Consider the following 27,475-nt stretch of genomic DNA (forward strand, 5'->3'; position numbering starts at 1 on the left):
TTATCACGACTCTACTCCTCTGTATGTGATAAATATGCTACCTCTAAAGATTACATCCAACGTATGAATATAGTTGGTGTTACAAACACAAGATGGTATCAGGAATAAATCATAATAGGAAAATAAAGTTGCGAATAATTTCTATTTACACGTTTACATGCAGCATATTTAGCACACGGGGATACTTAAAAATTATATCAAGTACACAGAAAATGGAATAGTCAATTTTTGAACAATAATTTTTGATATATATAATATGTTATTCAATTTTCACATACTTTACATGCAGTTATTCGGTCATAATATTTCGTATAATTAGAGAAGATAAAAAAGTTCTTTTTTGTCTTTTTTGAAATCCCATTCAGCTATTATAGCTGAATGGGATTTCAAAAAAGACAAAAAAAGAACTTTTTATCTTCTCTAATTATACGAAATATTATGACCGAATAACTGCATGTAAAGTATGTGAAAATTGAATAACATATTATATATATCAAAAATTATTGTATTAGGTCACTCCAACAAAGCAAAACTTTGTATTTCCTTGGTCTGAGAAGGTTTCAGTTGAGAGGAACGTCTTCAAATTCTTTTGCTGATCTGTAGCCGTTAGATTTAGAAACCTTATCATCAGCATCATCATCAGACTCTGAGACCATCTCTTTCTCTTGAGGAACCACGAAGAAAAACTTCTGAAGTATGAGGTTCAATGCGACTATAGAAAGACAAGAAACGAAGAAAAGAATATGTTAGATAAAAGAACAACGTATGACTCATGAAAAGTGCTCATTGCACTATAAGATTATACGCAAGTGGTCTATATTGAGGTAATCTAACATAGCAACATGACCTTCTTATTTGGATAAAGTCGTTTGTGGATGCTTATCTGGTGCTTGACGTACATTCCTTAGCATCTCGCTCGTTTATTAAAAAAAAAAAAAAATTGAATCCAATATTGACATGTGATTTATCTAGCCATGCCGTAGCAAAATGGAGAATGTGACACGTGGTATGTGTATTAATGTGATTTCGTCAGTAGAAAAAATAAGAGTATTTATTCAAACAGACCTACAAGTGACATCTTATAAATCGATTTTATCTAACTATTTTTGTTTCAATATAAGCATGTAAACCATACGCGATGATTCAATATTTAACATAGATCAATGTAATAAATTCGTATATGCGACAAAATAAAATATTTAAATACTAAAAATGATAACGGATCATTATTGGACGTAAACGGAGGTGCATGCTGACAAACTCAAAGCATGTATGGTGGATAATATAGACGTTTCGTTTTTGGAAATACTTATGCAGGCTATTTGATGCTTTACTAGATCTACAGCATTAAACTCATGTAATTGCACTGTTTCGTCAGGAGAGGGCAGACCACTTGTTGCTCACCTATAGAGCCACTATACATAGCGTTTGGCCAACCCGGTTCGAGATGGACACAGTATGGCGACTGCTGCTTTTTGGGGGCAACCACAAAACAAAAGAATATACGCCATGTTGTGACCCAATGAAACCAAGTTGGCCGAACTCGGTGTATCAATGGCTCTGTGCTCACCAATCTTTTCTTGTAACCAGACAGGCTTGTTCCAAACACAACCCACAAAGTAGACTGGTATTCCTGCTACGGTGAGAGCTGTTCCTATCAGAGCACTAAAGGGATCCGTGTAGACAGAGAGACCCATCAGGAACAGGATCACCAAGATGAAGATGATTGGTATCACCAGAGGTAACTAAAGCAATGCAAGAAAGGAAACAAGATAAAGATGATTGGTATCACCAGAGGTAACTAAAGCAAGGCAAGAAAGGAAACAAGATAAAGATGATTGGTATCACCAGAGGTAACTAAAGCAATGCAAGAAAGGAAACAAGATAAAGATGATTGGTATCACCAGAGGTAACTAAAGCAAGGCAAGAAAGGAAACGAGATGTAAAGATGTGAAGGTATATCAACATCACATTCAGCAATACAGAATTTCATCGAATACAGTAGTTTCGTATGTTTTATATATTTTCCCAATTGCTTTGTACTCATCATCATCATTGTCACCACCATCATCATCATCATTATCATCCATTTCAACGTTATCACCATCTTAAATCCTTAAATTCAATCATAATCATCAATATTGTTATCATCATCATCTCCGTCATCATCATCATCAACATCGTCATCCCTTTCGATATCATTACAGTCCTGATCTTACCTTAAGTGTTCTCTCCATGTTAGGATGTTTCCATCTGTAATACGGGATGATGAGCACCGTGAGAGCCATGAAGGCTACGATCACGAACAGCATGTAGTTGATCAGAGCTATGACGTCATCAAACATCAGGTAAATTAACGTTATCGGTAACTGTTATTCAGAAAGATGAAAAGATAGCAATTTGTTTATTATCGGTGAAATGGCAGGTTTTGTATGATTGACATGAAAAATGTGTTGGGAAGAGAAGAAGAGAAATAGAGAAAAAGATTAACAGCACAGACAGACAGACAACAGTAATGAGAGAGAGGGAGGGAGTGAGAAAGAGAGAGAGAGAGAGAGAGAGAGAGAGAGAGAGAGAGAGAGTGACCTGAATTACTGGATCAGCAGGTCATACAACTGTAGATCTGAGATCTGTCACCTGGTAACAGGAAGGCCTTAGGTTCAAACCGATCATATAGTACATATACCTTCAAAGCAACAATCTTTATTGCCAAGTCCCTTGGATAGAAAGTAGAATCCCTAGGTCTCTTGGTTGTCTATCTTAAAATAGGCCAACCTGCCCTCCCATCAAACATTATAGAAGCAATACATGTATATTACATACACATACCGTGTTGTTGGTTATAGTTTAATTGCTCTTGATTGCCTGATTAAGAGCAATTATTTAGTTATTCTGAGGAAGTACGTAAACCACTTGATTGGCACATCAGAGCTCTCGTGAGAGTCTGCTGTTTCAGCGCATTGAACGAATTTGTTAATGTTAAGTTTGGTTCACATTTGCAACTCACATAAGAAACATCAATACGGTATGCATACATTTTTTAAATGATTTATTTTATTAATTGATAACTCACCACGATGATAACTGATGGTATTGGAGTACGATGTTTGACACTGATCATTCCAACAACGCTGGGTAGGAGGCCCTCTCGTGCTGCCACATAGAACATTCTATCAACAAACGATAAACAACAAATATAATTATTTTGTTGCTGATGTGGCGTATATTATCATTGCCTCCAACATATGTGTGTACTATCTGTATTCTTCCTTGTCCACTTAAATGAAAACAGGCGAGATTGAACATTACCTAACCTTTTGACATGAAATTAAGTAGGAATAGTGGAGCGTTTTTCAGAAAGAGGGCATCGCCAAAAAGAGCACTTTGAAGGAAAAAGGTACAGAGGCAGCTTAAAAACCCAGGGAGGAAATTAGTTATTCCATCGCTGATGGATTTCGTAAAAATGCAATGTCATGTGCATATTTTATGAACTAATCGTGATCTATGCAACCGTATATAAATTATAATTGTTATATTGCACACTAGAGTAGCTGGTTAGCTAATTGTGAGTGAGCAAAGCGACCGAGGTTGCCCCACAATATTATTATTTGCCGACTGCTCCTGAAATGTTTTAAATGTTTTATGAACGAAAATTTTCTCAGCACGCTACGTAGGGTAGTAAAGGAACATAAGCTAAAGAAAGACCAATTGTACCAGATTATGTAACATGAGGAGCATTGTTTTCCACTATATAGGGCACTTTTTGTCGCATAGGGGCATTCAAAAAAAAAGGAAAAAAAGAGTAGATGGCATAACGCAATAATTTTGAAATTGTCAATAACCCATTCAACCAATATTATCAACAATAGTTAGTACTATACGCATCCAAGCCTACTTAGAGAAGAAATCTATAGGTCTAGATAAATAAAAAGACAGAAACACAAATCACATATGAATCATGATATCTATCTAATACCAATAATTATATATTGCGTGATTGCATGCAGTAAGACCTCTCTATAGCGTTTGAGTAATACCAGTCTTCTATTCAATGATAATTCTTAAATGTTAGTCATGCGTTTGATTTAATAACAACATCGTGCAAATTTTAAATACTATAGTGCTGAAAGTGAGTATAAATGCAATGTACGATACACCTGCTGTTAAGCAAAAGAACATATATTACCCAAAATGGACCATTTGATATTCAAGAATACAAAATAAATTTATCCATTAAATATTGCAAATAGTTCCAATGTTGTTTAGAATACTGAAATCCTGAAAAAACTCGTCATGGTAGAGTTTCAAGAAAACAGTTACTATTCACCGCATCGCAGATTTTTGTCTTTTTCGTGACAATAGTTTGCCAAAATCGTGGGAAAAACAAACATAAAATTTGCTATGAGTGTGTGCTTTGCATTTCTCGTTTGCAAAAAAAATAATAGTTAACTTGGTGTTAATTCTTGGATATCTTGTTTCTAATAGCTCAGTTGCTTGGTTTTATGCGACGATAATTCGCCAGTTATATAGTATGTAGTCTAACCAGGGAGTCATCTCTCTGATCTAACGCAGTCTACGCAGATAAATTAATTACATAACCATTCCCCTTTCATACCTGCTTAGACCTAGCCAGTTTCCAAGAAGATTACCGATGGCTGAGAGGGCGACAAAGACCCATATAGTCCACGACCAGCTCCCTAAGGCCTTGGTACTGAAATCCTGCGGTTATATATGTATATATATTTATGTACATAAGGCCATTAAAAAATATACATGTTTAGCGTCCCCGCCCGCTTTCTTTTTTGGGGTCGCCTCCTTAAAAAAAAAAAAAATTAATAAATTTTGTATACATTTTTTAAAATGATTTTTGTTGTTGATTTTTTTAAACATGAAAAACACTGCTAAAATGATCTATTTCTGATATAAACTAAAACAAAAAAATGCCAGCGGCCATTGTACCGAGCGGCCATTTTGAGCAGCCATTTTGAAAAAAGAAAAGAAAAAAAGGCTCCTCCTTCCTATTTTTCAAAAAGGCAGGACGCTAAACATGTTTTTTTTTATTTGGCCTAATGTATGCATGAATAACGTAAGGCCTATATCTGTTACGTCAGGTTGTATATTAAGAATGCTTCAAAGTTAGGTACTATATATAGCAAGACATGCTTCATTACTGTTTGACATCAAACAGAAAATATATTTCTTGACAAATTAGATATTGTCTTAAAAAGTAGCATTGATGGTAACTTTGCCATTAATTGGTAATTCCCATGGAGACCTTGATTGATTGGCTGTTGACTGATGTAGGCATGGTATTTAATATTAATGGCAAAGTTACAATCAATGCTAGGTTTTATACAACAGGGTCCAGACCAGTTACCTTTATTTTTAATTTTATTCTTAAATGTAACACTACTATAAAGCATATTATACTGTGTGCACTTATATACACCAAAACATAACCTGCTGAAGCTATATAGGGTATAGTAAGGAACCTGCGAAAATATATTTCAAGCATTATATAGTTGAAGCGTATATGTTTAAGATCGACCGTGATAATTCATTACCTGCTGAATCCGAACCAACTACCAATGAGATTACCCATAGCAGATAAGGCCACAAAGACCCAAATGGTCCAGGACCAATTTCCTAGGGCTAAAACGCTGTAATCCTGTCAGTTTAAAAGAATAATCATAATTATTTTTCTCTGTTCTCCCCCTCTCTCTCCTCCTGTTTTAATGACAAACATATATATTCATATTCAAGCCACATCTCCCCTCCTCCTTCACCCCTCTCGTTTTTTTCTCTCTCTCTCTCTCTCTCTCTCTCTCTCTCTCTCTCTTTCTCTGTCTCTTTCTCTGTCTCTCGTCATAAGGCTATGTAAGAAGGGAGAGTATGGTGGTGAAAATAACGTTGACAGAAGATAATGGTAGTTGTTTGGATGATGTACTATCGTTGTTGCTATTGACAAAGTGTTGTTACAGTTTTGTTTGGGAACTTTGCTGCTGGGTTGATGAAAAGGATGAAGAGGCGGAAGAAGAAAGATTATTATTGATAGAAGGGGGAGGGGTGGGGTAGATAATGTTTTGATGGTGACGATGAATTTGCTGCTGCTGTTCGATAGTTGAAAATGATAATGATGAGGGTGCGTAGGAGGAGTAGGAGGAGGAGGAGGAGGAGGAGGAGGAGGAGGAGGAGGAGGGGGAGGAGGAGGAGGAGGAGGAGGAGGAGGAGGAGGAGGAGGAGAAGGAGGAGGAGAAGGAGGAGGAGAAGGCGGTGAGGAGGAGAAGGAAGAGGAGGAGGAGGAGGGGGAAGAGGAATTAAGATGTGTTGTTGGTAGTAGGGATAATATATGATAGTTGTTGCCTTGCACTGATGTCTTTCATGATGTAGTATCCCCGACTCTCAACCCTGGCTTTCTTTAGCGCGCGACTCTAATGGCGTAATCGTTATATTAACTGTCATAATCAGAAAAGAGTATGTGTTGATAGTGGTGTGGTAGGGTAACACCCGCCACATGGAGTGAGGACTACCGCTTTCTGACCGCTTTGAAGGTGGATGACTTACCGCAGCGACCGCATTAGACGCGAGGATTTCAGCCGGTGAGAGGAGGGTGAAGTAAGCTATGTTTGCCATCAGGTAGATGATTGTCACAGCAGACAGAGATATCACAATACCCAGAGGTACATTCCTAGTAATAAAATACAAAGATATGTGAGTAGATTATGATAACAGACACAGGTACCTTTATTATTGTCATGCTAATGTAACTAATGTAAAGTAACTGTCAACCAATTCAAAACTTGTCTTAAGACACATTTATTCAAAATTTCTCTTGATGATTAACTTACTCTGTTCACATGGAGATATATTTCAGAGTCATTGTATTTTGTACGCTAATAAGCGCTTTTCGTACAAAATACAATGAATAAGCCTTAAAGACTTCGGTGGAGAGCGCTTTATAAGCACCGTTCTATTATTATTATTATTAAATATAATTGCGAATACCCTCTATCCCCTTTAAAAAGTCTGCGAACAAACTTAGGAAAAGTCTGCTCAAATCTGGTTGATTCTATTCAGATAGACTCATTTTTGCTTTGGTTTTTCTGTATACGTAAAACATGGTGTGTAAATAAAATCGTTCCTTGCATACCTAATGTGGAAAATAATGACTTAGCAATAAACAAACAACGACACAAAACGAAGAAGAATACGAAGTCGAAGAAATAGATGAAGAAAGAAAGAAAAAAGAAAGAAAGAATTAAGAAGAGAAGTCGAAGAAGAAGAAGATGATGCGGAAAAAGAAGAAATAGAATTTTTTTCTTTTAAAGAAGAAGAAGAATAAAAAGAAGGATAAAGATAAGACAAACGAGAAAAAAGTATACTAACCTTTCTGGCTTTTTGATTTCTTCGACAATCGTATTGACTGATTCCCTGAAATAAAGAACAAAAAATTCATAACGATGATATATCAAAAAATGAGTTTAATCAAATAAGGTTTTGGAAAAGTAAAAAAAAACAAGACATTTTTTTAACATAAATATATCAGAGTCCATTATTGTCAAAATCTTTTCATTTCATCATGAATACAGATCATATACGAGATCTCTTTCTCAAATGATGTGAGCTGTATTCATGAAGGACTTTTTAGTTTGGAAAGATAAGAAAGGAAACCATATTCTTGAATTTCTTTTTCAGGACTGTATTTTTACGGTTTTGCTATATTTGATGAATCGCCAAAAGTGAATCTTCTGACGTATTTAAAAAAAACAACAACATTCTTTTTCATTTCATTGTTTAGTTCCGTTGTTATTATAGTTAAAATGAATTCGTTTATGTTCTGTTCAAGCACTGTTTTCCAATTAACATTGTAGATGGGTTTTTAAGTAGTACACTAGAACATTCGATTGAAATTATTATCATTGTTATCATTATGATAATGATGATTATTATTATTGTTTTTAATACTATAAAGCTTCTTACCATCCATCGAAGGCAAAGATACCAGCGAAGATAGCCAGAGGGATGTTCAATGGTAAGCTCATCTTAAACGAGTTCTCAGGATTCAGATACTGTGTATGTCCTGTAATAAAATAAATGAATCAAGAAAGGCTTTAATACTTTTAGAATCAATGCATTTCGATTAATTTTATTTGCACATTTGATAAAAATCACATTAAAAACCATACACAATATAAAGTCAATTCCCACAAATAACATAACAGAACAGAAGTATCAAAATGTGGGGGGACAAAGACCAAAGGCTTGTCCCTAAACTATATGCGTCATTAAATATAAATTAAGTGGTACAATATAATTATTAGGAACACGTTTTTTCCATTGTTTTGTGTGTAATAAGAATCTCTTTTTATTTTGTATACATTATGAATAATCGTGAGGAATAAGTGCTGCAAATTCTCTTCGCAGAATAGCGCTTCACAAACCAAATATTGCCTAATGCCTTTTAATTTCTTCCAATTCACTTAAAAAAAAATCAGACATAATAGAATACAAAGAGGTCAAATTAGGTTTTGCAGTCGGACAACTGTCATTCATGCCGAAAAAAGTACTTCTATCCGTGATTTGTTTTCTTCTCCACAAATGATTGATCAAGAAAAAGCAGATGAATGTCACATTGTGGTTTATTATTGAAGGTTTTTATAATTGATTTACTAGCTGGTCCATTGTGCGGCTCGTGTGATAAAAAACGAATTGCAAGAAAGAAAATAACACAATTTCCGTTTTAAACAATGACTTCCTTACAATGCTCTTGCCATATGCCAATTCGTTTTCTCTTTCAGATTGGAATATCACATAATAAACAAACCGATTTGTTCTACTATTTTGGGATATTACTCTTGTTGTTTCGATTGTCTTGAATAAAAATGAGTAAAAGGCGAAAGAGCTATATTTGAAAAGAGGTATACAAATTAGAAAAATCAGGATCAGGATCAGGATCATGTTTTTCTTACCTTATCTATGTTACTTTTGTATTTTTGCTTTTTCTTCTAATTTAATTCTACGGGTTATAGTCTTCTCTTAATCAGAACACTGTGCGCTTAGAAACATCAGTATTAAGCGCCTAATAAATGTTATGTATTATTATTATTATTATAATATATATATATATATATATTTTGTAGGTTGAAGGAATAATATGTTACCTTTAGCTAGGTAGACGAGTCCTGAGATGATTAGGACGATAAGACCCACTGTTTTAGCCACGGTTAGGATGTTGACCAGTCGAGTAGTTAACTTCACACTGATCGCGTTAATGAACGCCAACATGACTAGGGTAAAAAAGAAAGATAAAATCGGTAATTTTATTAATTCCATCATTGCAATTTCCAATCAAAATTGTTATAAGATATGATTATAGGTTAAAGAAATATGAAGACATTAAGTTTTCGAGAAATATATAATAGTAATGTTTCCACCAGTCTCGTATCTTTGACTCGTTAAGTTTGTGTTTGCTTACCAAAAATCGGGCGTAATAGTGAATAGCGGGTAGGGGGGGGGGGGGGGATGTATCGAACAAAATTTGTCCCCAGTTCTGCCGTCAATTTGTCAACATTAAATAATTCTTGAGGACGAATAATTAATTATGATTATAAAATGATAAATGGGTCTTATTCACACAAGGTAGTCACACTAGTATAAATAATGTTCATCATGCGGACCCTGCAATTGCCAGGTACCCATTTACACCTGGGTGGAGAGTGAAATGTGGATTAATGTCTATACTGGCCCATCTCCCCCTAGAGATAGCAGAGACTTTACTTACAGATGACGGCCATGCCCATCAACCTAAGAGCATGAGTGGGTACCTCTTCACAATCATTAAAGAATGGTGCTGTGATGTAGTTCGCGATGGTGTTCCCTTGTACGATGGCTACAGCAGGGAGGATGATGAAGAGATAGGTCCACATCCTGAGGAATGCCAGCAGAGGTCCGAAAGCTTGTAAGATGAAAGTAAACTCGCCCCCAGACTTCTTGAAGGTCGTACTAAGCTCGGCATAGCACAGAGCTCCAAACAGTGATATGACGGCACATATAACCCACATGATCAGCGACCATCCTGGTGAGCCTCCAGCTCCAGCAAGGACACCTAAAAAAATATAAAGAATGATTATCGTGTAAATTCAAACTAAATTCGAATTAATTATCAAAATGAAATCCACACTTTAATTTTTTTTTCTTCAATACATTACAATTAAAAAAATAGAAACAAGAAAAATAAAAAACTTTCTTGAAAATAGTCGGTATGGGGAAATGGAATTAATTATAAGTACCAAAGAAAAAGGAGAGAAGAGAGAAGACGAGTGGAAATAGAGGTTATTTCGTTGAAATAATACAAGTTTGGAAAAGTGGCTTCTCCAGTCTGCTGTATAAACTCGAATACACAATTACTACCCAACCCCCCCCCCCCAAAAAAAAAAAAAAAAGAAAAGAAAAAAGGACAGGTTAAGTGTCAATATCAAGTAGTGCTTTTAACAAATATCTCCTTGGCCCACCTGTTAGGGAAAACGACCAGTGACCTGTTACCGCACTTTCTACGCATCATTTTGTTTTAAGTGCCAGCATAGAGGCTGTTCACACCGGCAGCGATAGCGCGCGCTAGACCGCGTTATCTCTACGGTGTGGAAGGTATAACGTCGTTTCGGTCCGCCCAACAGCGAGCAACGGCGAGCCAAAACGGCGTGCCACTGGAGCACCTCTTGGGGGTGTTCCACGAGAGATAGCGCGATCTAGCGCGCGCTAGAAAAAAGGGGGTGCTGCGATAGACCGCGCTATCTCATTGTGGTGTGAACAGCCTCATAAGAGGCTGTTCACACCGCAATAAGATAGCGCGGTCTATCGTAGCACTCCCTTTTTTCTAGCGCGCGCTAGACCGCGCTATCTTTCGTGTACCACCCCTAAGAGGTGCTCCAGTGGCACGCCCTTTTGGCTCGCCGTGGCTCGCTGTTAGGCGGACAGAAACGACGTTGTACCTTCCAAACCGCAGAGATAGCGCGGTCTAGCGCGCGCTATCTCTGCCGGTGTGAACAGCCTCATAGTCAATGTCTCCAGACACTATATGACACATCTACGAACTTGAGGGCAGTATAAGACTATTGAATTATCTCATTAAAGGATATTAACTGTCTAGAATGGTGCTCTGGTTGTACGACGAAGGGTTGGAAGGAAAGTACATGAACTTCCAATGTGACAGAGATTGACATGTGAATGGATGGTATTATAAACCAATCAGTCAGAAATAAATTATTGGGTCAAACCCCGGGTCAAGCACGTCCGCTTTCGCTTTCATATTTTTCTTCGCTTTAAATTGTCTTTTAAGACCAAGAGGGCGTTAACTCTGCGTTATGCAGCTTCAAACAGTCAAAAAGTGGTTTACTCAAACAATATCGTGATCTTTTAACTCGAATGGAAATCATAATCTTGATGAAACATGGATAGAAAGCTAATAGGAAATAGATTAAAATAAAACTAATCACTCGTCAATTCTTTTTCATATTATATTCAGAACTTATCATATTTGCTCTTAAATGTATTTTGATTAGATTCCGTATAGGTCTCTATGAGCTCTATAGACCCATTATATTTACTGACTCATCAGTGCTGTATCATTTCGTCTATCAAATCGGTTGCCAGGGTTATTGTACTTTACGACAATGACTCGTTCTAAATTCTCGAGGAAGCTTTTCATTACTTTCTTCCTAATAATTTGAACACTGTTAACACATTCTTCCAGGGCAAGTTTGTCACGTCCTGGCGCTTTCATTTCATGCCATGTTTATTATTTCGACAAACAGAATTAGCGCTGCAGAAACAAAAATGGGTATGGTTTGAATAATTCACCATATAGCTTTGGTCTTAAGGATAGCTCATCTATTGATAGTAGTGTAATGTTGTTTCATGTGCTGATTATGTTCGGTTATATTTTGTATCCAAAATATTCTAGAATGCAAAGTTTCAAAACCATGAACTATTATCTTCAAAGCTCACCCCAGTTTCCCTCGAATATTATTTTCCTTGCGGTAATCTTACCGCCCCGCCCCGCCCAACTAACCACTAGTTGTAGTTCCTGCAATTGTTATATGACTTTTTGTACTTTGCTGTTATCAATAACCCTGGTTACATTACCATGTTTGCTGGTGTTAATTCTACCTGGTACCCTCCTTTATACAAACCGGTTGTTACATTTCCGCTCATTAAGGTTTTGATGGTATGTGTTCTATAAATATGTCAAAATATACCAGTGTCATTCAATACAAGTATAATATGGGGCGAAAATCAACATCCTCTCCCCTACATTAAAACAACACAAACATGTACTACGACAACATGCGTTATATTTGAAGTAGCACTGCACATTGTCAATAAATCACCTTTAAAAAAAAATCCTTTATTTTGTAATATTTTTTTAATACCCCCCCCCCTTTTTTCTGGGTGGGGGGGGGGGGGGGGGTGCATTTCTTATATATTCTGAAGGTAAGCTTAAGAAAAGATTGTCAACATAGACGCAATTAAAGACTAGAAATTTAATTCGTCACGAAGACGAATAAGGTGGTCTGTCTTAATGTCTGATGGTAGATTATACTTTTTACTATATTGAGAAAGGTAGAAGTTATATAGACATGTAAACAATGATAATGATGATCTTGATAGTAATGGTGATGACGATGATAATGATAATGTTAATGATATTGATGATCATGAGCATGATCCTGACATCTTATCAAAAAAATGAGGGGTGATTTAGATAGCAAAAAGTCTCAGCTACAACATGCTAACATTTGGGAGAAAACTGTAGAATAAAAACCGAGATACTGGTCAAAACACATCGTCATGCAGATTCATGTTTTGAAAAAAGTGACCTCCCATAGACATAACACGCAAATATAACAAATTATGCATTGTCGCCTTTAATTGAATATTTAACTATGATGACGTCATTCAAATGAAAAATAAATGGCATATTTCTGATAGAGAATTATCTCAGCTACAACATATCAAAATCTGGGAGAAAATTGATCTCCGGTAAGTGAGATAATCTCAATTAAACAAAGACAAAAATGACGTCATCATCAAAATACATTTGTTTGAGTTTAGATGCCAATATGAAGACTTTGTTTCACTTTGTACGAGTCAGGGTGGTATGAAATCATATCTCCAACTCATGCTTTCTCTAACCATGATATAAAAATTGGGGGTCGATGGACTATCTGAAGAGCTATTTCGATTTATAAAGTAGCATGTTTTTGATCAAATTTACATTATATTGCCCATAGCAGCACGCGCGGAATTTGAACTTTGACGCGCGCTCACGGCCTTATGAAAGGTCAAGAGTGACTGAAATTAATGTAAATCGTCATTTACGGTAAGAGGAATCTAAATCATGTAAACAAATTGAATTTGACCTTTTCCGCGCGTTGTGAGCGCGCGCACCGCGCGCGGGGACAAGTACGGACGGAAATTTTTGAAATGCTTAAAATGACCTGATTCGTACTCTCGTTTAATAGTTCAGTGATTTTGAGCATTTTAAAATTTCGACGCGCGCGTACGTGCGCGTCATGACCTTTATGTGACCTTTGATGACATGACTTGTTGACCCTTGACCTGAAGTATATGTGATATGAATATGAATGAAAAGGTTACTGTCACGTATTATGGCAATGACCTATGACTGTGCCAAAATTGAATGAAATTGACGGAACCGAACTTGAGTTATCTATGGCACAAAAAAGTGTAGGAAATAAAAATAAATAATAATAATAATAATAATAAAGAAAGAAAATTCTGACGAAAACAATAGGTGATCTGTCGTTGACAGACCACCTAAAAATTTAATTCGTCATGGGGACGAATTAGGTGGTCTGTTTTCAATTTTCATGATCATGCTCATCTTTAATTCAATGATCCAATATAATGATGTTAATGTAAAATGATGTATTAAGATATGAATTGATGAATGAAGTATCGATGAACTGATGAACTGATAGATTGAACTGATGTGAAATGAACTGAATTGATGAGTAAACTGATGAACTGATGAACTGTGACCTAAACTGAAGTTAATAACTTAACCGATAAACAAAATATTGAGAAATGATTATGATCAAAATCATGATCATAATGAAATTTAATCAAACAAGACCGGAATGTAGAATGCATATTTCAGAAAAAGTCACCTCCTATAGATATGCCACGTAAATTAAGAAAATTCTGACATGTCGCATTTAAACGAAGTTTTCACTATGATGACGTCATCAAAATGAAAAATGGTGAGATATAGATAAAGAGAAGGAGAGCAGGAGACGGAATAGTCATGTAAACATACATGAGCTGGACAGAGGGATGAAAGAGGAATCAGAATGCACTTGGAAGGAGAGAGTATAGTATAAGAAAACATTTTAGGGGTGAAATAAGAATACTAAGAGCAAAGGAAAGAGCTAAAGAAAATTAAGGAATATCACAAGACATATTAGAGGGAGAACAGGAGCCAGAGCCGGAAAAGGGAGAGGGCGATAGGGATGAGAGACTAGAGAAAGAGAGAGGCAGAGACAGATGGAAACAGAGCAAGTGAAGAAGAGTGAGGCAGAGCAAGAGAGGGAGACAGAGAGAGGGAGAAGGTGAAAGAGTAGAGAGAAAGAGAGATAGTAGTCGAAGAAGATGATAACATCAAATAAGAAACGAAAGCAATTTGACCCACCAGGAATCGAACCTTGGTCACCGGAATGGAAGTAAAGTGCGTTACCGATATACCAAAACATTTCTATTCAACCTTTCATTTTTGCAAGGAGTTTTTTCCAGATCGGCTAAAGAAAGCTTAAGTATAACACCAGTCTTTAAATGTGGTGACAAGTGTGAATTTACAAACTATAGGCCAATTTCTGTACTGTCAGTCTTTTCTAAATTATTCGAGCGCATTGTTTATAAAAGAACTATTGAATTACTTGACAAACATTCTATTGTCAATAAACATCAATATGGTTTTCGTAGGGATTATTCAACATGTATGGCTCTAACCAGTCTTTCTAGTAAAGTCATAGATGCATTTAAGGCAAATGAATTTGCAATTTGAGTTTTAATAGATCTGTCAAAGGCCTTTGACACAATTAATCACAGTATTTTACTATCTATATTCGTTATGGAATACGCGGTGTAGCTCATAAATGGTTCACCAGCTTTCTTAACAATCGATTACAATGTACTAAGCATCAATCCCCTAATTTCGGAGTTTAGGACAGTAACATGCGGAATTCCACAGGATAGCCTGCTTGGGCCACTGTTATTTATATTATATGTGAATGATATTTATAAATCTGCTAATGTATTGTCTTTTATACTGTATGCAGAAGACACAAAAATATTTGAAAGAGATTCAAACTTGAAGTCTCTTATGGATACAGTAAATCCAGGTCTTATAAATATATATATATATGTAAATGGTTCAAATCTAATAAATTATCTGTAAATGTAAATAAATGTAATTATATGATTTTTCACAATGGAACAAATGCAGATTTAAATGATCTCAACATTGTTCTTGATAATGTCATATTGCTAAGGGAAGATAAAGTCAAATTTCTTGGCGTTTGTTTAGATAGTTCCTTGTAATGGAAATACCATATTTACAAAGTTGAAAGTAAGGTGTCCATGGACCTTGTGGCAGATTAGCCCTGTGCTAAATAAGTTATCCAATAAAGTCTTCTACTACTACTACTACTACATTGGCATTATATCCAGACTCAAACATTTATTGCCAATCACATTCTACGTATGTTAAATTGTGCTCTTATACTGTAATCTTGTTTGGGCGAATTCCTGCAAGTACATAATTCAAGACCTTACATTATTGCAGAAGAAGATTATTCGTATAATATCCGGAATGCACTATCGCTCCCATATTGGTCCCGTGTTTAAACAAATTATTTTCATGAGATTCAGTGATATCAACTTGGATCAACAGGATATTTTCATGTATAAAAGTATGAACAACATCTTCCCATCACAATTTAGTGATCTTATCAATTTTCAATGCAACTCGGTAACTCATACGTATAATACGAGAAGCGCTGCCAACACTCATGTCCCTAAACATAGAGCCCGAAGATTTCAATTTGATATTCGATACTCTGGGCAAAAATTGTGGAACACCTAACCATTTATCCTACAGAAGTAGCTCTCCTCGCAGACCTTTCCCCGAAAGGCAAGAATGTATTTAATTGCTCGATATTAATACCCTCTCTTGTATTTATGTGTGAAAATGACTTCTTTTCGAAATCAATAACAAGTTGTATGACCAATGATTTATTTATTTTCATCACTTACGTAAATGCATCAGCTGTTGCTAGGTACCATCTGTATATATTCCCCAGGACAGTGCTGTCGGATGAAGCTGCTGTTTGTTGGTTGAGTTTGCTCGTTTGTAATGCTATGTACCCGCTATCTATTTTAGAATTGTAGTACTTTGTTATTGTTATGATGTAATCGCAGACACATGCACACCCCAATTGAGTTAACTTTCTCTCTTTAAGTGAACATGCCTTCCTATACTTAATTCTCTTCTAATTTGTTTTCCTTTCCTTTCGGTTTCGGTTTCGGGTTTTCGCCTCCTTCCGTATCTGAATTATTTACTGTATACTCTGTTTAAATCATTGTCACATATACAATTTATAAATACATTGTGTTTTATATTGTAATGTTGAGTAGGAAATAAATGTTAATAAATACAATAATACAAACTACAAAGTTTAAACTGTGTAGCATATTGACCATTATGGAAGATAGATTCAGACAATATGACTATTGACCTCGTACAATGAGCAGTTGCATCTTTGACCCTAATTGACATAATGAAGAGTGCATTTTCACAATTTTATCTTATTCCATGAAATGCTCTACCCGTCATGTTTTACCGATATTGTGCTGCGCAGAGATTAAATCGGTTTATTTTGGGTTATTACAAGAAGTGGGTTATTGATGTAGACCAAAGCTCATGTTCCCTAGCAAGCTCATTTTATGTACTTAATTACCAGAGAAAAAAAATCACTCAGTGAGAGTCTGACAGTAAAGTTTAGACAGTAAATGGGTTTCACTCAATTGAAGATTTGGTCATGATCCGATCATCTGCTTAAAAAACTAAAAGCACCGGTTTTGTAGCCCATGGTCTCAGCTATAACATACCAAAATTTGGGATAAAATAGAGCACGAATCAGCGAGATAGTGCTCAAAGATTAATGCCATGTAGATTCACGATGTGAACGAAATTCACCTTCCATAGACAATACACGCAAATGAAGAAAATTCTGACATGTCGCCTTTAATTGAAATTTTCACCATGATGACGTCATCAAAATGAAAAACAATGGACACTGATCTTGTAGAGAATTGTCTCAGCTACAACATATCTAAGTTTGGAAGTAAATTATTTAAAATTTACAGAGATACAATCAATTTTCCATATATATGATGACGTCATCATATGCAAATTCGTTTTTTGAGTTCCAAGGCCATTATGATGATGTCACGATATATATAATGGCCAAATGAGACCTAAAATCATATTTCCAACTCATATTCTATCAAAATATGAGAAAAAAATGGGGGTCCTGTGGACTTCCTAAAGAGCTATGATGGATTTTGTATAGGCATGTTTTTGCCCATATATGCTATGTATTACAAGATCACGCGCGTACGGACATGTATTTTAAACGGACGCTAATTCCGTCAATAATGGTCATGAAAAGCTAAACATGGTATCAAATTGTTCGGAAAAAGATAAGGAATACCCTCGTCAAAAAGACGTACAGAAAATTATTCTTCGTTTGGCCGCTACGAACGAAAACGCGCAAAAATGCGTGTTTTGCGTGATTTTTATGAAATGCTTAAAATGGCCTGAAACGTATCGAAAATGAATTTGAGGCGATTTGGAGCATTTTGAAATTTGCGCGCGCACTGACGCGCGGACGTACGCGCACGCGCGCGTTTTTTGACCTGAAATTGACCGGACTGATATTGACCTTGATCATGGTAAATATGAATGAGAAATGGCTTTCAGTTATGAAGTTATGATCATTTGAAATTTTCCAAAAAACACACAAATATGGCGCCTGGATGACGTCATGAAGACTTGATGACCTTGAAAAGGTTCCTGTCACGTCTTATGGCAATGACCTATGACTGTGCCAAAATTGAAAGAAATTGAACGGACGGATCTTGAGTTATCGTCGGAACAAAAAAGTGGAAGAAATAAAAATAAAGAAATAAAGAAAGAAAATTCTGACGAAAACAATAGGTAGTCTGTCGAAGACAGACCACCTAATAATGTGACGAATGGTAAGCGAATTCAAGTTGCATTATTTACTCAAACAGTGTACGACAAGGAACAAAAGTTAAGATTATTAGAATTTGCAGGTGTCTTCGGGTCAAGTATTCGAAGGAAAGTGCAACATGATTGATTAACCCCACTTTAATTCATGTAATTTTAAAGGTATGCCACACCGGTTTTTAGCAGGGAGGCATGGGTCGGCTGTGCCCTCTTCAAGCCCACCCCCTAAAAATAACATTATATGACACCAATCCCATCTCAACTCACAAAAGCTTGACAAGGTCATGGTTAGCAAAATGGTTTGAGGGAAATTGTTTGAGGTTCATGAATTTCCGACGTTTGTATTTGTTGTTTGCACAACAATCGGATTGTTTACTTGAACTATAGGTGAGCCGGCTGCGAATTTGCGATTCCCAAACCATTCAGCTATGGGAGACTTTATGAGCAACTTGTGTCCTATTCATTCTAGTCTTATTCATTTGCATTATGTTTTATTCATTCAAGTTCTAATGTTTCTGACTGTTTTCAAGACAATATCTTATGTGTCGATCATAGTTCTATGTAGCTTGATATCTCACGGTAATTTTGAGAGAAAAGCAATGCAAGCAATGATTTCTGAATTTTAGCGACTATCGCGTTCGCCTTTGCTGTTCTTCAATAATATTTGACAAGCAGTATTAATTAATTTTTCAAGGACTCATGATAAATTCGTTTAACAGTTGATTACCCTCGGTTGATTCTTTTGTTCGGATTATTTGGCGGGGAAAATAGAAGTGAATGTACTATCATTCTTATTTGTTCATCGTCTCTACGATGCTCTTTGAATCAAAAACAGCTTTTAGTGTTAGGCTTCCTGAAAGAAATTTCAATTGTTGTTAAGAAATTTTTGGTTGCACTCTGTAGATTATGATGATGTGTTTGATCTTTTTTTTCAATACAAGATCAAACACATGATGAAAATCTACTGGCTGGATGCCAATAAGTTCTTGACAACAATAACAAAATGTGAGCTAGTGCTATTCGGTGTGGCGTAAACATGGCAATCACATGGTAGATAAAATTATGATCATCGATACTGGGTCAAATAAATTAAAGAGAACTGAATTTGAACCCGGGCCATAGGCTATCCCCTCTCGTTCTCTCTCCCTCTCTCTCCCTCTTCGTCGCCTTACTTTTCCCTCTTTTACCTCCCTGTGCATTTTTATGCCTCGATAAACCAAAAAATAAACAATAAGATTCTTCCTCTTCCCCTCCTTCTTCCTAGTACATGTAGTAGGAGTAGTACTAGAAGCAGTATCACAATAATAATGACAACAATGATTATTATGGTTGGTGGTGTTACTAATGTTATTTTTGTAATTATCAGGTGGGCTGTATATCGTACAGATCACCTTATAATTTCGTTAGAATTGCCTTTGTTTATTTATTCATTTATTATCAGGTGGGCTGTATATCGTACAGACCACCTTATAATTTCGTTAGATTTGCCTTTATTATCAGGTGGGCTGTATCTTATACAGACCACCTTATAATTTTGTTAAAATCGCCTTTATTATTCTTTATTGTTAGGTGGGCAGTATATCGTACAGATCACCTTATAATTTCGTTAGATTTGCCTTTATTATTTATTTATTCATCAGGTGGGCTGTATATCGTACAGACCACCTTATAATTTCGTTAGAATTACCTTTATTTATTTATCAGGTGGGCTGTATATCGTACAGACCACCTTATAATTTCGTTAGAATTGCCTTTATTTATTTATCAGGTGGGCTGTATCTAATACAGACCACCTTATAATTTTGTTAAAATTGCCTTTATTATTAGGTGGGCTGTATCTAATACAGACCACCTTATAATTTTGTTGAAATTGCCTTTATTATCAGGTGGGCTGTATAGCGTACAGAACACTTTATAATTTCGTTAGAATTGCCTTTATTATTTATTTTACTTATTTCAAACCACTTTTTTGTAAGCACGATTACTTGAAAATGGCTCAAATTTGGCACACATATATGTATAGGCATATGTACAAAACACAATGACGTTTTCAACTATGACCTTCACTGACGACGTCATCTAGGTGCCATTTTGTAATTTTTTCTGAAAATCAACTCATGATCATATCTTCATAACCAAAAGCCATTTTTGATTCATATTTATCATGATTAAGGTCAATATTCGTCCGGTCAATATGAGGTCAAAAAAAATGCGCGCGTACCCGTACGTCCGCGCGTCGGTGCGCGCGCAAAATTTCAAAATGCACAAAAAAAACTCAAAATCATTTAGCATACGTTTTAGGCTATTTAAAGCATTTTATAAAATATCTCATACATGCGCATGCGCGCGCGTTTTCGCGCGTTCTGACATTTTGCAAAACAGAATCGCCAAATTTTCTTCGTCATCATATTTAGCACATTTTTTCAAGCATTTTGATACCTTGTTCACCTTTTTCTGACCATTAATAACGGAGTGAGGGTCCGTTTAAGATACATGTCCGTGCGTGCGAGCTCTTGTAATACATAGCATATAAGGGAAAAAATCATGCCCATACAAAATCCATTGTAGCTCTTTAGAATGTAAGGTGACCCCTATTTTTTTCATATGTTGATAGAGTATGAATCGGAGATATGATTTCATGTCTCATTTGACCATCAATTAACTCACGACGTCATCATAATGGCCTCCGAACTTATAATTTCCATTTGCATATTATGACGTCAGCATATTTTTTGAAAATTGATTGTATCTCTGTAAAATTGATCAATTTTCTCTTCAATTTTGATATGTTCTAGCTGGGACAATCTTCTACGAATGCAGTCTTCACAATTTTTAATTTTGACAAAAGCATCATGGCGTATTTTTGCGATTAAAGGAGGAATATCAATTTTTCACTTTTTTCGTGTATTCTCTATGGGACATGACTTTTTTCAAAACTGGATTCTACATTCCCGTCTTTCGCGAGCAATATCTCCGTCGTTTTAGCTTCGTTTACGCTGAACTTCGAGTATGTTGTAGCTGAGACAATAAGCTATCTTAAATTTGCCCTTTATTTTCGTCCCTATTTTCACGAAGTGACGGTAGTGAATGAAAATCGCATACAATTTGCATGCATGTTTTCCTCACTACCGTCACTTCGTGAAAGCAGGAACGTTTTGTCTCAAATTTTAGTTAGACCAGCCCACCTATACTTGTTCAAAACAAGTATTACAAATCTAGTTATTATTATTATCATCAACATTGTCACCGGAGCAAGTGTCGCTTCAGGCGGAGCAATTGTCGGCGGAGCAAATGTCGGCGGAGCAATTGTCGGCGTAGTAATTGTCGGCGGAGCAAATGTCGGCGGAGCAAATGTCGCCGGAGCATATGTCGGCGGAGCAAATGTCGCGGAGCAAATGTCGCGGAGCAATTGTCGCGTTTTGCGGAGTAAATGTCGGCGAAGCAATCGTCGGCGGAGCATGTGTCGGGTTACCATCTGATCATGGCGACTTTATAATAAAATAATTAAATACAGGGTCTAAATATCTACTTAGTCTACATGCAGATTTGGAAAATCATTTTGAAGATTTGATGGTTCACTCGGACTTGGCCCCAGACCACTGATCTCTACGGAAAAATCGTAGAGATCAGTGCCCCAGACACATTCGCACCGCCATGATGAGATGGCTCGCGTCGATGTGGGCGTGTCTTTATAACTTTTTTAACCAATCACGTTGCTCAAAATGTTTCCCATAGCTGAATGGTTTGGGAATCGCAAATTCGCCGGCCACCCACCATTACGATAGCTAACAGACTTTCTCTAGTCAAAGGTGAGTTAGCGTCCTTATCTCAACGTCCTGCCAGAAAAAAAACTTCGCAAATTATTGCCTTCTTTCCTCTGCTGTAGCTTATCAAATGTTATCAACATCGATAGATTGTCATTAAGAATATATTGCTTCCCTATTATGTCTAACTGTATTTCCTAACTGGTTCTGAACTAGAAAGATAAGCATCGCAACATCTGTTTACTAAAGAGAGTAAGAAACGCAATTGTTTTTTATAGCATCATGTATTTTGTACCACAGAAAGAACGGAGCCATTTGATGATGGCTCTGAATAGAGCAATCCAGGCGTTTTCTCTATAAAAAAAACTAGTTTTATGTTCATGTGTACATAATAATGTATATATGTTTTTTTTACCCAGGAAATAGAACCGACTAATTACCGAACCAACTTTAAATCATGACTTATAATTTTGTTTTGCAAACCATTCACCTACCACTACCCGAAAGCTGTAAATAAAGATACTCATTATTTTAACTTATTTCTGCATTTTTTTGGAGGAAAAATAAATACGTTATCGAGATTTTATATTATTAATGTGCAACAACCAAGAAAAGGGTACACTCAAGCTAATCGGTTATTATGTACTTGCTATTCTTCTCTCTCTTTCCCTCCTCTGCTCTTCTCTTTTCTTCTTCCTACCTTCCTTGTTGGATCTCCATCAAAATAATTTGCAAATGAAGAGGAGAAAGTTAACGGGACTATTTCCATTCCTGTCCATAGAAACCTCCAACGAGTAATATGTCATATAAAGGGCAACACACTGTCCTTACAACATTATTACAAACCAGACAGATATGGAAATATTCGGTTTAAACTGGATTGGACTGGATTTGTTCTCTCTCTCTCTCTCTCTCTTTCTCTCACTTTCTCTCCCCAGGCTCCCTCAACCTCTTTCCCTCCTACCAGAGTGTTTTTATTTGTGTTTGTTAATACTTTAGGAAGTAACCGATTTGTTTAAGGAGTCTAGACTAAATCTTATCTTCTATGGCCAGTTGTTTTAGAAGACAACAATATGTGATTCTTATATTAATCGGCAACTTCATACGGGGCTTCTGATTAAACCAGGCCATCCAGCTCCTCTGCCGATTACATAACTCCCTTTTCAGATGTGACTTTGATGTAAATAATTCATATAAATAACATTTAAAAACTATACAACATAAATAATATATCCTCTTGAATATTTCCCATTGTAAAGTTGAAGAGAGAGAGTATCGTCATCAGAACCGAGTTTAATGACATTACTTCAAACAATGTTTCAAAACAATGAGATTTTGAGATTTGAATAGATTCCCCCTGCTTTTTTAAAACAATACCTCTTTGCAATTCGGAGTCAATAATGTGTTTGGTGATTTGCTGAATGCCAGCCCTAAGTGATTCGATTTGTAGGATTTAAATACAATGAAGTTGGTTCGTATGAAACATAGGTCGCCTCGCGTACAAGTGGAAATGATAACAATAATTGTCTGTAGTTTTCGGGCGGATACAGGAAAACAAACATCACTTCACAATGAGATCTGATCATGACTAGGGTGAGGTTCAACCACGGCCTGGTTAAAGCACAGTATAATTCCCATTGTTTGGAAATCAAGGTAACCTTCAGAGACAGAAGGTCATTAATTCTGTCTTAAAGTATATGGCTTAATGGCCTTCTGGCTCCGAAACAGAAGATACTCCAATAATTATTACCAATATTACTTTAAAAAAAAATGCAACTCAATTTTTTTTTTTTGGGGGGGGGGGGGGGTGGAGGGGATTCAAGACGTCAGATTTTGAGTTAAAGAGCGTAGGCCTTATTTAGAACAATCATTTTCATGGTATTATTACTTTGAAATTTTAGTCAACTTGCAAATTTTGGAAACGACGACGAGTGTCCTTTAAAAAGGAAAATCCGATCTTGATAGCAAGTTTACTTGAATGAAAGTATATGAGCAATCTGTAATAATAAAGTTGTCAACTATTTAGATTAGAAAGTTATTATCCATTAATGAATATGACTGACAAAGAAAGCGGACAAAATATACAGTTCCTCAGGTAGACAAAGGAACATCCCTTCACTGCTATTGTGTAAAAATGTGTAGAACAGGTGTCACATGCTTATTCGCCTTTTTACATAATAGAAGCGAAAGGATGTTCCTTTGTCTACCTGAGGAACTGTATATTTTGTCCGCTTTCTTTGTCAGTCATATTCATAGTATACGTGACACACTTTTCGAGAGCCCCTGCCGTTTCCACTTTCTCTAAATCACTTAATTTGTATTATTATTATTATTAGAAGAAGCATACCCCCCCCCCCCATTGGACGGTGAGTTCCACGAGCGTATATGAAGAGTGGGGGGGGGGGGGGCAAAGAAGAGCTTTGTGCCCCTTCTGACAGATTTCCGACCGACAAAAAGAATATAACCATGAACTTCTTTCATACTAGTGGTTAGCTAGCTATATAAGAGAATCAGAGTAAGTCAAGCAACGCACGAAACATAACTTACTTATATTTGATCACTTTTGGCGGTACCCCCCCCCCCCCTCCCTTCGAAGCGAAAACTAGTTCATAAATCAGAGTAAGCTGGGTTTTTTTTGCCCCTCAATAGGCCGATGACGGTCTGGCTACGCCCGGCACTGATGAGGCTGGTCTTACCTTTAGGTGAGATGAAGATACCAGTTCCAATGATGATACCCATCACCATGCTAACGCATTCCTTTAATCCTAATGAACGAGCCAACACCACCTTATCCGAGCCTGTATCATTGGACTCCTCAAGACCAGAAGCTCGGCCATTCTTTGCAGTCTCTGCCATCTTGATGGTGTAGTCTACACAGTCTTAAGAAGGGCTAATGGAACAGAAAAGAATAAGAAGTTACTTTGCTAGTTGCTATCAAAACATTAATCAAACTCTAACACACTTACTTTACTCATTGGCAGTAATGAGATAGTTATAAAGCCTACTAACCAAGCTAATGAGAAGAAAATCTGATGGGTGGAGGTGGGGGCGTCCCCCTTACCGTCGAACGGCAGAAATAAAAGGGAAAAGGGGGACCTGAGAAAATGAAAGGAATAGGGCAAAGGGAACGTGAGAAGAAGACGGTGCGACCCACCTACCAAATATTCGCATTCTATCACAGTAGAACACGTGCAACCCCCCACCACCACCATGACGTCTAGTTCCCCCACCCCCTCACTAAAGGATCCGAACTTGACCACTAACCGCGTAACTACATCAACTATGCGAATACATACACAATGTAAATTGCGGTATTTATGTTTCTTTGACTTCATAGATGAAGTAATATCTACATATTTATCCACTGATTTTGAATAATCATATACAATAGCCCGAATTCACAAAAGAAGTTTAAAGAGAAGGTCGAGTTCTGAGAAGAGGTGAAAACTTATTTGTGAGCGTTATCATTGTATTATGCAAGTGTGGAAGAACATCAGATAAAAAATGTTCCCTGAAAAGCATGGCTCTTCAAATGCCTTAACATTCTTAATATGGCATGTATATCATAAAGATTGGGACGGATCTTTATGCCACATGTTTGTGTAGTCTCATATACATCTTTCTGTATACAGTGCTTAATTGTAACTTTATAAAGACTGGGCCAAATTTCTTATCATTTTGATGATTTCAGATCCTTGAAATACACACCAATACTTATACGCTAGATGATCAACCTTTTCTGATCGATTCCACAACGTTTCTGTCACAATGCAATCTCGACCAGAACTCAACTTTATCTTTAAACCCCGGGTGTTTAAACTTCTGTTGTGAATTCGGGTCATTAGGTCGATCTAGCTAGTCATAACCATAGCAGTTCACGGTAATTCTGATAAATGTTAAATCAAGAAGTTACTGGTAACTTCTTGGTTAAATGAAACCTACTAATGCTGGTATTAATATTTGTATAGCATAAAGGGGCCCACGAAAGGGGCGGTGTATACTATATACTAAATGTTGTTGTGCTGGTACGATGAAGAATGTATCCAGACATACTTGGCTCAATGATAGCCGTCATTATAATACACCATTTTGACAAGGAGTGCGATAGAATTCAGCACATCTTCTTAAGTTTAAGAAAACAAACTGACGAAACCAAAAAACACACACTGTCTGCTGCTCGCAAGGAGACGTATAGCTGTGTCAGTCCAGGGATATCCCTGGTCAGTCCATGATCAATGGCAGTAAATATGATCTTCTTGCGGGTAGCCTTCGACACGTTTCCCATATTTCATATGGGTGTGTAAAAACTCAGTTGTAATATTTGGTGGTGTGATGTCTGTTGTGATGAAGTAACTTCCAACATCAGGAGCGGATTCAGAATTGTGCATGATATGCCCTTTTCTTTGACCCCCCCCGAAAAAAAACACGTTTAAATATGTTAGGTCTTCATTATTTTAGAGGTTTTTACCTCGAAATCTCACAAGTAGTAAAATAAGAGTCAGCTGAAATCCAAATGGATTTCATTTTTTAGTCTGAAAGACCACCGTCGATCGTCACAATCACCACCACTACTACTTCAGCCACCACCACCACCACTACTACTACTACTTCATGTAAAGGCCCTCACTGAATTTGTGATAGCTTAACCACTTTTTAAATTTAATTTTGTATAATTATGCCGGGCCGTTTTTGTTTTTGGGTGTGTGTGTATGTGATGTGCTTGAATAAAACCGTTTGGGAAACAAAATCTTAATCGACAATCCTAAAGGTTTGTCGAAGGTTTGTAAAGTAAGGGAGCGACCACAAAGCTTTGTTTGCATTTATCAAACTAAAATGATGAATATCAGTATACACGTATGTCTGAAATCATCAATAATATCGTTGGGCATTGGAATACAAATTCGAATAAAAATGGAATGAAAAGATACCAAGCAATACAAATACATGGACATATTGCAGAGATAGCATCAGAAGCCAGTAGAAAGAAATAAGCAGCATTACAAATAATTAAAACAAAATGAAATGAAAACTTACTATTTCTGCTGGAAAAAAAGCAGTATACAATCCAGACAAGTAACGACAGGGAGTGAATGAATAGCCGTTCCGACAGCATTGAGGCTCAAATCAATAGTGCGTTCTCGTAACGTAGGTCCCTAGACTATTAATCAATACTAGCACGACGCACCAACGGTTACTCTCTAATAGCTGGTAGACCTATTAATATTCCTGGTTTAGTTAGAGATTTTGACCTCATTTGTCATGATTGCAAGAGATCAATTGTTTTAATACGACAGGAGAAAGTAGGTCTCAACCCCTCAACTCATTGTTTTCCTGTGAACGCTCTTCACTTCTTCTTCATATTTGCTATTCCTATGAGCAT

At 36.5% G+C, this 27,475-nt stretch overlaps 1 protein-coding gene across 3 annotated transcripts; it reads right to left on the reverse strand.

Moving 5' to 3' along the window:
• Window positions 1–507: 507 nt before the first annotated feature.
• Window positions 508–27,475, reverse strand: LOC115918368 (cystine/glutamate transporter-like). Of its 3 annotated transcripts, none has more exons than XM_030975451.1 (12): window positions 27,130–27,475; window positions 24,792–24,985; window positions 9,782–10,105; window positions 9,162–9,287; window positions 7,981–8,080; window positions 7,387–7,431; window positions 6,565–6,688; window positions 5,565–5,668; window positions 3,074–3,170; window positions 2,220–2,369; window positions 1,571–1,745; window positions 508–712 (listed from the first exon to the last, which is right to left on the reverse strand). In XM_030975451.1, exons 2-12 carry the CDS (start codon window positions 24,949–24,951, stop codon window positions 561–563), a joined length of 1,557 nt encoding a protein of 518 aa, XP_030831311.1. In that variant the 5' UTR covers window positions 24,952–24,985; window positions 27,130–27,475; the 3' UTR covers window positions 508–560. The 3 variants fall into 3 exon arrangements, with proteins under 3 accessions (XP_030831311.1, XP_030831310.1, XP_030831312.1); XM_030975450.1 differs by lacking the exon at window positions 5,565–5,668 and adding an exon at window positions 4,616–4,719 and having other exon boundaries at window positions 27,130–27,466; XM_030975452.1 differs by lacking the exons at window positions 508–712; window positions 1,571–1,745; window positions 5,565–5,668 and adding exons at window positions 1,788–1,913; window positions 4,616–4,719 and having other exon boundaries at window positions 27,130–27,471.

The sequence above is a fragment of the Strongylocentrotus purpuratus genome, unplaced genomic scaffold, assembly GCF_000002235.5.
Source record: "Strongylocentrotus purpuratus isolate Spur 01 unplaced genomic scaffold, Spur_5.0 spur5_scaffold_8, whole genome shotgun sequence".
Taxonomy (NCBI): Eukaryota; Metazoa; Echinodermata; class Echinoidea; order Camarodonta; family Strongylocentrotidae; genus Strongylocentrotus; species Strongylocentrotus purpuratus.